This window comes from Vipera ursinii, assembly GCF_947247035.1.
Source record: "Vipera ursinii genome assembly, chromosome: 13".
Taxonomy (NCBI): Eukaryota; Metazoa; Chordata; class Lepidosauria; order Squamata; family Viperidae; genus Vipera; species Vipera ursinii.
This window is the reverse complement of record NC_139526.1, coordinates 19,039,302-19,053,402: the sequence shown is the minus strand read 5'-3', so window position 1 is coordinate 19,053,402 and position 14,101 is coordinate 19,039,302. Positions and strand designations below refer to the sequence as shown.

General features: G+C 48.3%; 1 protein-coding gene across 1 annotated transcript in view; it reads left to right on the top strand.

The window, feature by feature from the left end:
* The window catches only part of CACNA1H (calcium voltage-gated channel subunit alpha1 H), a gene marked incomplete at its 3' end in the record, with an annotated part of 118,737 nt that overhangs the window by 100,455 nt on the left and 4,181 nt on the right, over positions 1-14,101 (top strand). The window contains 12 exon segments of the mRNA XM_083372558.1: positions 603-627; positions 630-650; positions 652-769; positions 772-929; positions 1,641-1,766; positions 2,390-2,479; positions 3,541-3,733; positions 9,797-9,948; positions 10,262-10,371; positions 10,491-10,624; positions 11,183-11,253; positions 13,739-13,817. Of these exon segments, the coding sequence (XP_083228684.1) occupies positions 603-627; positions 630-650; positions 652-769; positions 772-929; positions 1,641-1,766; positions 2,390-2,479; positions 3,541-3,733; positions 9,797-9,948; positions 10,262-10,371; positions 10,491-10,624; positions 11,183-11,253; positions 13,739-13,817 (1,277 nt within the window).

Here is a 14,101-nt window from a genome sequence, read left to right as displayed (position 1 = left end):
CAAAAGGGAGCTAGTCTTTTTGTCTGCCGTCAAGTAACAAGAGAGGCGTCTGGAGGAAGAGAAGAAGCAGCGAGAGGGAGGAGGGAGGAGGAGGAGGAAACGTGCTGGGGGAATTCTTCTCTGCTCTCTGTGGGAGTCTGCTGCTTCACATCATGACCACAGAAAAAGCAAAACGAGACCCCAAAAACAACCCAGCAGGGGTCTTTGATTGCTTTGGTGGAAATAAACTAAGAAACAGCCATGGTGCACCACCGCTGGTCCATCTGTTTCTTGCTGGGGTGAGGTTTGTGCTGGGATATTCTTAGGGAGGGAGGGATCTTGGGTCTGGCTTGGCATTTAAAGAGATTAAGATTTCAAAAGGCCAGCCGAGGCCCACCTTGACCGAGAGGGGAAAGCCTCTGATGGCATCTGAAAGCATCGATGAGGTGAACTTCAAGTTTGGGGAGCTGCCTTGTCCCTAAATGAGTTCCTCTGAGCACGGGAGGGGAGCTGCTTCTCTCCACTGCAAGAGATGGCATTAAGGACCCGACCTTCTCCATTCTCCAGCAATGTCCTCAAAGACCCAAACTAGACTTCCTCCGCTTGCCTCTCTTTCCTTTTAGATCCTGCTTTTCATTGTGCAGCAAGGCATGCGATCGAAAATGAGGGATGGGGGGCAGAGAACCAGAATACTTAAAAGTTATAAAATATGGTTGCAAAGGTCTGTGCTGCTTGCCAATTGGTAGTTTCTTCTGGGGGACTGAATATTTCTTGGGGAGTCTGGAAATGGGATGAAAAAAGGAGATGTTCCTCTCCAATCCAGGGTCATCAGCAGAGCTCCAGGTCTGAAACTCGTAGTTGAGACGCTGATCTCTTCTCTCCGGCCTATCGGCAACATCGTCCTGATCTGTTGTGCTTTCTTTATCATCTTTGGCATTTTAGGGGTGCAGGTAAGACTTTCCCACCACACCTCCCTTTGCTGAGCAAGACCCACTGAAAGATTTATATTTATTTATATTTATTTATAATTTTATTTATATACCTTGCTGCCCTTCTTCTTGCGGGTTTATTTGTTCTGCCTTGGAATAAATCCTGGTTTGTCTTGACCTGAACGTAAAACGTAGATCTCAGATGGCGTTCACCATGATCTGCTGGAGCTGAGGCCTGTGTGTCCTCCTTCTTACCCCTTTAAGATGTAATCCTTTACATTTTGACTTGGAAAAAAGTCTTCCTGCTTCTTCTGGATCATAAAAGAAACCTCTAAAGGACAATCCAGGACAGGGCACGGACTCCTTGAGCCCTGTCTTCTGCACTAATAGTGGCCAACCTTCTGTGTCCTGGACGTTCCTGGGCCTAGTTGTGAAGACCATTGTGCCTTCCTCCATGGATGATTCCTTAGCACCCGTCCTTCAATCCAGTCACTCAGCACCTTCTCAGAAGGCCAGGTAGACCTTCCCTAGCTCAGGTTCCAGTGCTGCAAGAAGCCCATTTCCACACTGGAACCCTTGCCCCTCAGAAGGACACCCAGATCTCTCCTGTGGTCAAACCGCTCTTCCTGTTGTTCTCCTGAGGGTCTCACCAAAACCTAGGTTGTCTGCCGAGTCAAAGCTGAAAATCAGATCCTCCACCTCTCCTGCTGATTTGATTCTGTTTTCTCCCAGCTCTTTAAGGGCAAGTTCTACTACTGTGATGGGGCTGATATCCGAAACATCTCCACTAAATCCGACTGCACAAAAGCCCACTACAAATGGGTCCGGCGGAAGTATAACTTCGACAATTTGGGGCAGGTAAGGTGGATAGGAGAAGGAGGACAGAAGGGAAGTTTCTCCAGCCAAGCAACCTTCCCCATCTTCTAAACTTAATTGAATTTTTAATTGAACGTTACACTTTAGAGCCTTCCCAACTTGGAGACACTCTTGATGGCTTACAATTTTAAAAGCGAGGAAGAGCAATCACAGATGGATGGGTGTTCAGAAGAAATACTCCAGACCAAATTAGAAAAAAAATATCCCACACCCACCTCTCCCAGGGGCTGAGAAGATTACTGGGTTTTCAAGAGATTTTCTGGACATGGTTAAGGTGGATCCCCCCGTATCTCTAGTGAGATGCTGTACCAAAGGCAGGAAACGTGACAGGAAAAACCCACTTTCTCCTGTAGAGTTGAAGAAAGAAACATTGTCTTTTTCTAGAGCAGCAGTTCTCAAACATTTGTCTTGGTATTCTTAAAAACAATGGAGGACCCCAACAAGCTTTGATTTATGTGAATTATATCCATCCATATTCACTTTTCCCCAGGAAAGTATCACATGTAGCCTGGGGAGGTGGACCTGATTTATCAATTCTGAAAGGTAAGCAAAAACTGAAAATTCCACTTTTATAAACAGAGGATCTGCATTCTTTGCTTTCACAGGCCCTGATGTCCTTGTTTGTCCTCTCCTCCAAAGATGGCTGGGTGAACATCATGTACGATGGATTGGACGCCGTGGGGATTGACCAGCAGGTAGACACTAAATATCCTAAGAACATTCATGGGGAGTTGCTTAAAGACTCATTCCCACATGCATGTGCAGCTCAGTGATTGGCAATCAATGATAGGGTCAACATGCTGGCTAAGGTGCTAGTCATTTATTCACAAGGGGGAGGGGATAACCATTTGGTGATGCAGGCCACCCACACGGATGATGAAGAAGAAGATAACAGTACAACAGAATTGGAAGGGACCTTGCAGGTCTTCAAGTCCAACCCCTGCTCAAGCAGGAGACCCTGCAGCACTCAGGTGATGATGATCCATCACAGTGCAATTAGGGGTGATGTCATTCAAGCATGGTCAGAGAGAGTTAATCGATGGTGTCCTTTGTGGCTGTCCCTGAAGGCACCTCCTGAACAGGAGATGCTACCCAGGTGGGCTTCACCTTCAGTGGGGTTGATCCTCCAGTTCCCAGAATTACCATGATGTCTTCTCCCACTCACTCCCCCCCCACCGACCCAGAGATGCTTATCCAGCCATTCCATGAAACAAGTTAAAGACAATCCCAGAGTCTTCAAGTCTTTCACTTTCGAAAAACAAATTTGTCTGAAATGACTTAACATCCTGCAGTGGAACTAAATTTAAAAGCAAAACAAAGGTAATCAAGAATTATCAGATCCAAACTTTTCTTTGGAAAGTTCCCTTCCTCTCAGTATGAAGCCTTCTCTTTGAGTTTTTATTTTTTAATCTTAGACTCCCTGTTGTTACCCTGTCGGGGTGCAGAACATGCCACTAAAATCAGAAATAACTCAAACAGGCACTATTCCAAAACCAGAATGCCATTATTTAAGGCAGCTAGTTGATCATGCCATGGGGGCATCCACGGGAGAGGGAGCAAGCTGCTCAGGATGCCAACTTCTTTAGGGAGCTCCAGGCTCAACCTTTAGAGGTCAAAGGGTTGCCTCTCCCTGGACCTTGGCGGCCACTCATCTTGAGGGTGGGCTCCATCTCCATTGTGCTCATACGCCATTGTTCCTTGTCTCCCCACCCCCCATCTCTCCCCTCTTCCTGCTGCCTTTTGGCCGCCTCGCCAGCCCAGCCGGAACCATAACCTCTGGATGCTTCTCTACTTCATTTCCTTCCTCCTCATCGTCAGCTTCTTTGTGCTCAACATGTTCGTCGGGGTGGTGGTGGAGAACTTCCACAAGTGTCGGCAGCACCAGGAAGCCGAGGAGGCCCGGCGACGTGAGGAGAAACGGCTGCGGCGTCTGGAGAAAAAGCGCAGGAGTAAGGCGATATACATGTCTGGTCGGTAGACAGCGGTACAATCACAATCTTTCTGAGACTTGCCTGCTCCCAACGGCCATCTCGACCTTCCTCCTTATTACCTGGTTTCCTTCGGGTTGGTGATGGGACCCCAAAAGACCTTTTTCCTTTCCATCTTTGGAGATGCTTTAAGAGCCAGAGGGCAGCTCATCCTTTCTTCTTTGATGCACGAGGCCCAGCTCCATCATGTTCCTCTTTTAACATCCCTGCTCAGCATGGAGAGGAAGAATGAGCACGGTTCTTCTGAGAGGTCCTTGGTGCTCTCCGAGTGTGCTTGCAGACGTTTCATTACCCAAACTAGGTAACATCAACAGTGTTAATCAGTGCTATGAGGTTACCTAGTTTGGATAGTGAAACATCTGCAAGAAAACAACGAAGAAGCTCGGAGAGCACCAAGGACCTTACAGTCTTCCTCCTCCTCCTCCTCCTCCTCCTCCTCCTCCTTTCAACAAATGCCACTCTCTTCTAGCACTGATGATGTGACCTAGTTGGGTCATGAAATGTCTGCAAGAAAACCACCAAGCTCAGAGGGCACCGAGGACCCCTCATTTCAACTCTGAACTACCAATATTCTCCTGTACTAGTTTCTTCAGAACCACACAGATTTGAGCTCTGAAGTGTCTGGGCTCCACTTCTTGGCCCTGAGAGTTTGATCCCGAGGGAGGCTGCAATATTTGAGGTGCGCCCCCCCCCCCGCTTTCTGCCGCCTTTCACAATGGAGGAGTGGAGGAGAATAGGGGCACCATTGATAGGCTAAAGCTTGTGAGTGAAATAGAACCCAGCCACCATTCCAGGGTGGCAAATAGTTCTTGGAAGAAAAAAACAAAGTATAAACATCAATATACATCTGGAAAGAATTATAGGTGGGGGACCATGGAGAAAGTTTTGCCCAAACGTCTGGAATTCAGAATATTAAGGTGGAAGGTTTGTACAGACATCCTCACTTAGTGGACTTTACAGACTAGACAGACCAACGTCTGATGTGAAATAAGTCCTAAAGCAGGAAGGATATCCGAGTCCTCTATGCTTCGTAGGACCCAGTTTTGTCAAATCAAAGCCCTAATTTTGGTACTTGTAAAGCCACTGAGCAGAAGATTCCCTTCTCCCTCTCCACAACCAGCTTTAAGGGGCTCCTAGGAAATCTTGTTTTCCCAGGGCACCCAAGAAAGACTCACTGCATAGGAACCATACCTTTGGGGGTCTCTAAGGAGCAAGCATCCCTCTTTCTGAGGCCTGCTCTGCTGGAACCCCCAAATCACCAACAGGTGAAGATAAAGTTTGATCCCCTGGTTTTGCTCTGTGTCTGAAGATGATTTCAGCTACTCCCGTTTCCCCCTCCTGCAGCTTAAAGCATCACCAAAGGGTTTCATGGAAAAAGTGGCTGCAAATTTCTTGGAGGATTTTGGCACATGGGCCCTGCATGCCACACGAGAGATGCACGTGGAAAACCACCAGAAGGATAGGAATGAGGAGGCCTCCCCTTTTCAAGGGCAGGAAACGAGTTCCCCTCAATGGAGTCCATTAAAAGAGATGCACGTTCAGCCTGCAAAAGGTTTTCTTAGTCAGAATGTGGTCTCCGGTCAGGTTTCTGCAGAGTCGAGGCAGAAACCTAATCATATTTTGAATTTTTTTTCTTCCCATTTCAACAGTGCACTGAACAGAAAAATAGAGGTTTTGTGCTACCTGCCCAAGGGGCCTAAGAATTGATACACCACAGAGAGGAAAGTCAAGAAGGGAAGAGATATTAGGGTTGGATGGCAGGAGCGTTTAATGGAAAAAAGAAGCAACAGTGGGAAAAATATGTTGGTTGAAAGAAGACCAGAAGATGGTTAGCTTGAGGAGAAGCAGCTCAGACATTCTGGAGAAATTGACTGAAGCCAGAGAAATTAACGTTGTGGGGGAAGCTCTTGAGATGGGAAGGCTCTGTAGCTCAACAGAAAACCCTCTTGGCACGCAAGAAGCTTTGGGACTTATCTCCTGAAGTTCCAAGAAGGACTGGGAAAGAACGTTAAACTGGAAACCAGGACACTTGTAGCAACGTAGACTCTATTAACTGAGATAGGCCCACCTAGAAGAAGGCAGGTTCTTGGATTCTGTTTTCATTGCATTTATGTTTTTTAAAAAAAGGGTGGACTCAGAAAGATCTGATGTGTGGCTGACACTTTGTAGCTTCTGTGTGGCTTGGTAGGGTGTGTCTGTGAGTGACCAGAGGTTGAGACAAGGGTGCTCCTTGCCAGCGATGGCAACAGGCCAAGGGGCTGGTTAGAGGGCCAGGCTGGAGTGTTAGAGCAGGGCTCTCCAAACTTGGCGCAACTTTAAGACTTGTGGACTGCAACTCCCAGAATTCCTCAGCCAGCTATGTTGAATTCACAAGTCTTAAGAGTTGTCAAGTTTGGAGAGCCCTCTGTTAGAGCATAAGGAATTCCAGGGAGGGCGGGAATGCAACCCTTCAGGATGGCCTTGCAGGGCAGGGATTGGACCAAGTGACATAATTACAGATTTGGGGGTGGGCAGGACTGGAGACTGATGGGTCCAAAGCCCTCCAGTGGCCTCTGGGATTGGGTGGGAGCTGTAGCCTCCATTTTCCCGCCAAAGTCCACACATGTCATTGGCTTTTGAAAGCCAAGCAGATAGGAAAATAGACTGGACCATGGAAGAAGGTCAGAGAAGATCCGTTTCTCCCTCCTAACGAGGGATGGCGCCCAGAACATGTGACATAATTTGAGGATATGTTGCAGATGACATGTGTCCATATTTTCCACCACTCAATGGTGATGAGTAGAAGACCCAGAAGTTTCTAATCACAGGGACACATTCTGTGCCCAAAGAGATGGATCTGATTCCCGGATGAAACCTTGACCCCAGTTTCTGCCATGAACCCCATGAGCTTTTGACCCAGCCTTAAGCTTCATAAAACAAAGCAAAGGGGAAGAGAAAAGTATTTAGAATAATACATAGTTCCAGTTTGTTCCCTATTTGTCTGTGCAACAGTTTAAGCATTGGCGTCAATGGGACTGTGCGTTGGTTCTACAACCCCGTAATCAAGAGGGGAGTTATGTTCGCCAAATAGCGTATGTCACCCCTGGCACCTTCTGTATTCCCCTTCTGCAGTGCATGAGTTGGCATCTCTTCTAATGGACATTGCATGCATGATGGAACGTGTGTGATGTGGATGTCATGCTTCTTCCTATGTCATCAGTGTACTTACAATGTAACATGTTCCCAAGCTGGAACTGCATGTTCCTTCTCCTCACATGCTGGAGATGTCTCCAGAGCTCCTGCTTGCCTCTGAACTATTTGGGAGATCAACCGAGATCCCTGGTGCTCTTTTTCTTCAGCTTGTGTGTCATGTCTATGTGTTTTACCTCTGTGCCAGAAGGAGATCACCACTTTGCTATGCATCTCTATTGAAGCAACGTTCACCTGAAACTGCAACCTATCAAATATCCTGGGATATAATTCCCCTAATCCTCATCTAGCACTATTCTAGTTCTAGAGATCTGCAGGGCATCACCTCAGGAAGGTTGGTCTTCAGACACTTTTCTGGAGCACCTTGAAAAGCAGATCAGTGATTGGCCAATGTGGTCATCAGAACTGTTCCTCTAAGGACATCATCTCAGCACTTGCAAGATAAGAGTGAGCCCCAACAGACCCCTAACACTCAGCAAGAATCACACTCCAGGATTTCAAAGATAGGAAGGGAATGGGTAGCTTTGACCTGGATGAGTTAAAAACTAATGAGAGAGATCAAGATCTCGGTGACAGCAAAGTGTCAGAAGAGAAAGAAGCAAGGATGGGACAAAAACAAGCAGGATAGTTGCACCTAAAGGGCATAATGAGAGGGGTGGAGCATTAGATGCAACACCACGGAGAGCTCCACATTAGCCTCTCTTTCCCACAAGGTGAGGGGCCAGATAGAGTTTCCAAGGCCAAAGAGAGATGCTCATAGGGACTGATGGACCCAGGATTAGATATTCTGGATTACCTGAGACAATGCTCAGGCAGGTGGTTATTGCCACCTAGAAGCCTGGAGTCTCCTCTGGTGCACTTGCTCCGAGGCCTCGGCAGTGACCAAGAGATATGGCACCAGAACTTGATATCCAAGCTTCCAACTGAGTTTCACATACATTGCAGTTCTGATCTGGTTAGTGGCCCTGACTGAGTTCAGAGTCCTTCATACTACGCAGGAGCTCCAGGAGACAAGTCCAGGGCTTCCCAAACCTAGAAAGTCTTCACTGTGAGCCAGTGAGCTACTCAGATCGCATCCGAAAAACCAACCCAGTATGTTGTCTATGGAGATTCTCAGTCATCCAGGTCATGGTTGTTCCAAAGATGCTTTTTCAAAAGGCAACTGAACTTTATTTTTCCCTGAAGACTTTTCGCTTCTCATCCAAGAAGCTTCTTCAGTTCTGACTGAACGGTGGAGGATGGAAGGATTTATATTCCTTGCAGTCAACTGGTCATTAGTCAGAACTGAAGAAGCTTCTTAGATGAGAAGTGAAATGTCTTCAAGGGAAAACGAAGTCCAGTTGCCTTTCGAAAAAGCACCTTTGGGAAACCTCTTGGTTGGTTCTCCTTTCACTCTTTGGCCTTCTTTCCATCTTCACACGTTGCCCAAGCAGAGCTCTCACAGCAGTGCTGCTGCTTCTTCAGACCCTCACCCCCTTCCTTCGAGACACCCCCTTGCTAGGATTAGCCCTGCTCGTTGCATGCTGCCCACCGTGTGGCTTCAGGAGCCGATTTCCGGGACTTTTGCCAATTATCCTGAAAGCTCAAAGGCAGCCAGGCAGGAAAGAGAAAACCGTTTTTGCGAGGCTTTCAAACTACTTGCCTAAGAGACCCTGCTGGAACACACACACACACACACACACACACAATTTAAATGTCCTTTTTAGCCACTGATGGAAGGGGGGGATTAATAGCTGAAGGGTTACCGGTCAATTGGGTTCCTTTTGATGTGATTAGTTCCGCTTGCAGATTCCGATCGGCTGGTGTCTTGCATCAGCAAAACATTTGGCGATGTAACGTCGTCGGCTGGGAAGCATTAAAAGGGTCGAGGGCAGGAAACAGAGGGTTGCAGTGACGAGGTGGGCCCCTGGAGGAATTAGGAGGCTAACTCCAGCTCACTCGGCCTTCCTTTTTTCTTCCTTCTAACAACCAGCTGCCTGCATCTCCCATAATCAAATGGGGATGATCATACTAACTTGGGCTGAGAATAACAGGCAGGATTCCGGATTTTTGTGGGGATATCTAAAAGGTTTGGAGAATGTCCTAAACACCACAATGTTAAGACCAACAAATCATCTAGACCAGGGGTACTAAAGCTTGGCAACTTCAAGACTTGTGGACTTGAACTCCCAGAATTCCCCCAACCAGCTGGGGAATTCTGGGAATTGAAGTCCACAAGTCTTACAGTTGCCACATTTGGACACCTCTTACCTTAATGAACCTTCCAGTATTAGATTTCTACTCTTCCATCCTTATGCCAGGTTTCCTCAGTCTGGTGCCTTGAAATGTATTATATTCATCCCCCATAATCCTCCTTGGCTAGGGATTATGGGCACTGAACCCCAGTGTCCCTGAAGAGCACCAGCTTGGGGAAAGCTGTGTGGTCCTCACATTTGAAGGAGAGTGGAGTTGATCCATTGCTGGCTTGTTATGATCTATCATTTCTCTGCCCCATCTCTCATTTTAAAGAAGCCCGTGAGCATTTGCTTTCTTCAGATACCCCAATAATCCCACCCAAATAGTAGCTTTGGGGAAGGCAAAGGGATCCCAGCAAACCCTCAGCTCACCTCCGAGAATTCTGCAGTGCAGTGGAGTTCATCTTCGTGTCTCGGTGGATGGAGGAGGAGCGTCACAGCCTTTGGGTGGCCTCCACTACAAAACCCACAATCCAGAGAGCCATGGACTGCATGCCCATTGGTCAGCTCACATGGTTTTGCGTGCCAGCATGGCTTGCATTGGGAAAAGCTGAGGGGGCTGCCAGAAGCTGATTTGTCCTTGTTGGGTTTTTTCCTGCAGAAGCTCAACGACGTCCGTACTATGCCGATTATTCACCTGCTCGAAAATACATCCATTCGCTCTGCACCAGCCATTACCTGGACCTTTTCATCACCTTTATTATTGGAGTCAATGTCATCACGATGTCTATGGAACACTTCGACCAACCCAAGGTACAGCCTCTCTTGAGTCTCCGTAGCCTCGGTGAGGCCCAGGACTGGCACCCAAGCGGGCAGTTCAGGGGCAGGCTAGGAGGGACCTTTCAGTCCTGGGGGCTGTTAGCCAAGGGCTGAAGGCCAGGAGCTCCTTATAGCTTCTTCGGTAGACAGGAAGGAAAGTCCTGGATGGATCCTGCTGATTATTTGTCCGGAGGTCCCATGCCATACTTACCTCTGCTAACTGCTACTGGAGAGCCCACACCTCAATTCCTTTTGCACGGTCATCAGAGGACCCTAACAAGCAACCTCCTCCTGTGTTTCCTTGCAGTCTCTAGAAGAAGCCCTGAAATATTGCAACTACTTGTTCACCTTCGTCTTTGTGGTCGAAGCCATCTTGAAACTGGTGGCCTTTGGCTTCCGGAGGTTCTTCAAAGACAGGTGGGAGATTTTCTTCTGGGCTCGTTTTGGTTATTTGGGGAAGGGGTGGTGGTGGTGTCACAACATTGCAGGCTGCTGAATTAGCTCAGGAGCCTTACTCCTGCTCCTACTCCTTGTAGGTGGAACCAGCTGGATCTGGCCATCGTCCTGCTGTCCATCATGGGGATTACTCTGGAGGAGATTGAAATGAACGCCGCACTCCCCATCAACCCCACCATTATCCGCATCATGAGGGTGCTCAGGATTGCTAGAGGTGAGGGGCTTCTCCGAGAGAGGGTCTTTCTGAGCAGGCCTCGGGGTCTGGCACCATTTCCTTTGCCCTGCTATATTCAGGTGGTCCTCAATTGACAAGCATTTGTTTAGCCACCATTCAAAGTTACAACAGCACTGAAAAGGTGACTTACAACCGGCCCTCACATTATGCCCATGGCAGCATCCCCATGGTCACGGGATCACATCTGGGGTGCTTGGCAACCAGCATGTATTTATAGCCATCGTAGCATCCCCGGATCGTGCTACAATGATCTTCCCAGCCAGCTTCTCTCAAGCAAAGCCGAGAGGAAGCCATTTTGCACCAGGCACCCCAAATCTGTTGCCAATGTCCATTTTCGTTGTCCAAATTCACGGAGACCTAACTCTAACCTTAGGTGGGATGGCCCCTCAGTGGGATCTTCCCATGTATTTTACCAGGAAAGCAAGATCAGGCAGGCTTGAAAAGCCAGCGCCCTCCTAAGCATACCGATGCGCTAAGAATCCGTTGGCGATGCCCATTTTGCTCTCCGAGTTCACGGAGATTTCCTTTGCTTTCCAGTGCTGAAGCTGCTGAAAATGGCCACGGGGATGAGGGCCTTGCTGGACACGGTGGTTCAAGCCCTTCCCCAGGTAAGCCTGGAACTGTGCAGATGTTAATTTTCCTTCCTCTTTTAAGCATCAGATATCTTCCTCCTCCTCCACCACCACCTCCTCCTCCTCCTCCTGATGTATTTTCAACTCCCATGCCTCCAGCTTTCCAAAAATGTTCATTTTTGTCTCTCCCCAAGAGGAAAGAAAAATTACATGCGCAGGGGGACATTTTCAAACATCATTTCCCAATTGCATTGAGGACAATATTTCCAGCAGCTCAAAATGTTGTCCGCCTCTTGCTTTTTCTGGTGTTTTTAAACTCAGCACTGGAGATAACGAGTCGATGACTTTGAGTCCGCAAGTCCTAAAGCTTTTTCCAAAGCTTTTTCGCATTCACATCCATGAAAGTCAGGCCAGGCTCGGCCCTCGGTTCTGCCTCCGGGATGTCACAGAACAGGTGTCCTCGTGGCACGAAATACCAGATCGCCTTTGCACTCTGTCCATGCCTCTGGAGCAGAGGAGAAAGTCACCCTAATGCTCTGATCCTCCACGGTGGGAATACAAGGCAAAACCCACGGCCAGAGAGACGCTTTCCAGGAGATGCTTTCAGACACACATTAGCTGGTCTCAGCCAGGCAAGGTGTCTCTCTTACACACACAACTGCTGTGGAGGGGCAGGAAGAGGGTCTGACTTTTGCATCCCCAAAAGGCGTTCTGGGGAAAGGGGACTCGGCACAAGCCTGCAACAAAAGCTCAAGCAGTCAAATTGGGGGTGACATAGGAAGGATCATCTGGGGACAAAAACAGACTAGAGAAACCCTAACCCCTCCCTCCCTCCGGAATACATTTGCAGGCTGCCCACGTGCTGGAGAGATGGTGGAACGTATGTGGGACAGGGATGAGAAAAAATGCTGGCAGATTCTCTCCTCCCCCTCCAAAAAAATAAAAATAAAAATTCAATGCTTCCGTCAATTGAAATGCTGCCCTCTCTGATCCCACCACCACCACTGCTCACCCCACTCGTCACCCCTCTTTCTTTTTTTGGATAAGGCCTCTCTGCACAGGGCCTGCCCTATAGCCCTGGGCTGAGGGACAGCAGCTGAGGCTTTCCAGGGAAATGAGATTTTCCCAAGGGTTAACTGCTCAGGCACTAGCCTGGGAAAATCAGTGTTTCTATAGCCCTGTAAATTCAGCTGCAAAGCTGCTGTGTAAATTGACTGCAAGCAATTTTCAGGTCTGCTTAAAATCCCAACTGGGGAGCAGCGTCTACCCCTTTTCCCGCCTGCTACACCCCAGGAGGCCTGGAGGAACGTTGTCCATAGGGTCGCGATGGGTCGGACACGACTTCGCAGCTAACAACAACAACACCCCAGGAACTGGGGGTGCGGGGGGGGGGAAGGCTGCCTGAGTTTCTTTCCCCTAAACTTTTGCTGAAAGGCAGTTGGAGAGGTGGAAGATCTGGTGGACTCTTTGGCAGGCAGTTCTCCAAGGGCTCCTGAGTCCTTGAAATGCACTGAGGATTTTCCACCAGGTGGGCTCACCCATCCCTAACCTGAAGCTTGGAGAAGAGACTTGGCCCCTCTTTTGATATTCCCCAAAAGCAAAGGGATATCTTCCCCAGGCTGGACCTCACTGTAATTTGGCTGCCTTAGCAGAAGGAAACCGCTGTTTCCTGAAGCGCCTTGGTGCCCTTATTAAGCCTTGTCATTGTCAAGTTGTCATCCCCTCAAATGGCTGAACCGCCACTTCTGCTTCCAGGCACTTGTCTGCAGAGCACCAAGGAAGAGCCAATAATTATTTAGGATGGGATAACATCCACTTGCATGTGGCTTTGGAATATCAAGCAACAAGGGGAAGGAGAACCAACAAAGGAGAATATTTGTAGCTCAGGGTTGACATGAGGGGTCCTTGGTGCTCTCTGAGCTTGGTGGTTTTTCTGCCCCAAAGACTATCTGCCCCCAACTTCTCCAGGGGTCTCTTTGCCAGAGTAAGCTCTGGGAATTCCCTCTGAGGCTGCAACCCAGCTGGAGAAGCCCATCAGAACAGATCAATGCCAATGTTCAACCCTCAGAAAACAGCCAAGGGGCAAAGTTTCTTCTCTGTAGATCCAGTCTGGTTTCCCCAATCATGGTTGTCCAAGGATGTTCTTCACACTCAGGTTCTGTTGAAGGTGGTCCAAATAGACAGAGAGCACCCTTCGAATGTTACAGATCTTTGCAAGCTTTGGGAAGACATCCAAGCTGGTTAGTCACCATATAAATGTAGCTTGAGCTCCTGCCTTTCGCTTAGTGAAGATCTGGCTTCTTCTCCAAAAGATTCAGGAGGATGTAGGATGCAAGGACACCTTCACCCTCCCAGTTGTGTTTGTATGAGTCATTGCCCATCATCCCTAGCTGCCCAGGGGACACCAGGCTGGGGAAAGCTCCATTGATTCTTGCTAAGGCAAGAAATCCCATCTAAGCAAGATAAAAATCCTTCTACAATAACAGCTTACTTCTGACTTTTTGACAATCTCTTTTTCTAGGTGGGGAACCTCGGCCTGCTATTTATGCTGCTTTTTTTCATCTACGCTGCTCTTGGGGTAGAATTATTTGGGAAGTTAGGTGAGTCATCTTCTCCTTTTTCTGTTGCTCGATGACCCTGTTAATATGCCAGGAGGACTTTCCAGAGAACATTCTATCTCAGCTGAAAGGGAAGAACATAGCCAGACGTTCCTATGGCTTGCATAAGATGAGAGAACCCCAGCCTCGCCACTGTTCCCACCGGTGACCAGGCAACCTGGCAAGGGGGATGCCAGAATCTGGGGGGTAGTTCCAGAGAAGCAGGGGAAGGTCAGCCTGAGTTCCAGGGGAGTAAAGGAAGAGGAGAGGAGAAGGTATTACTCAGA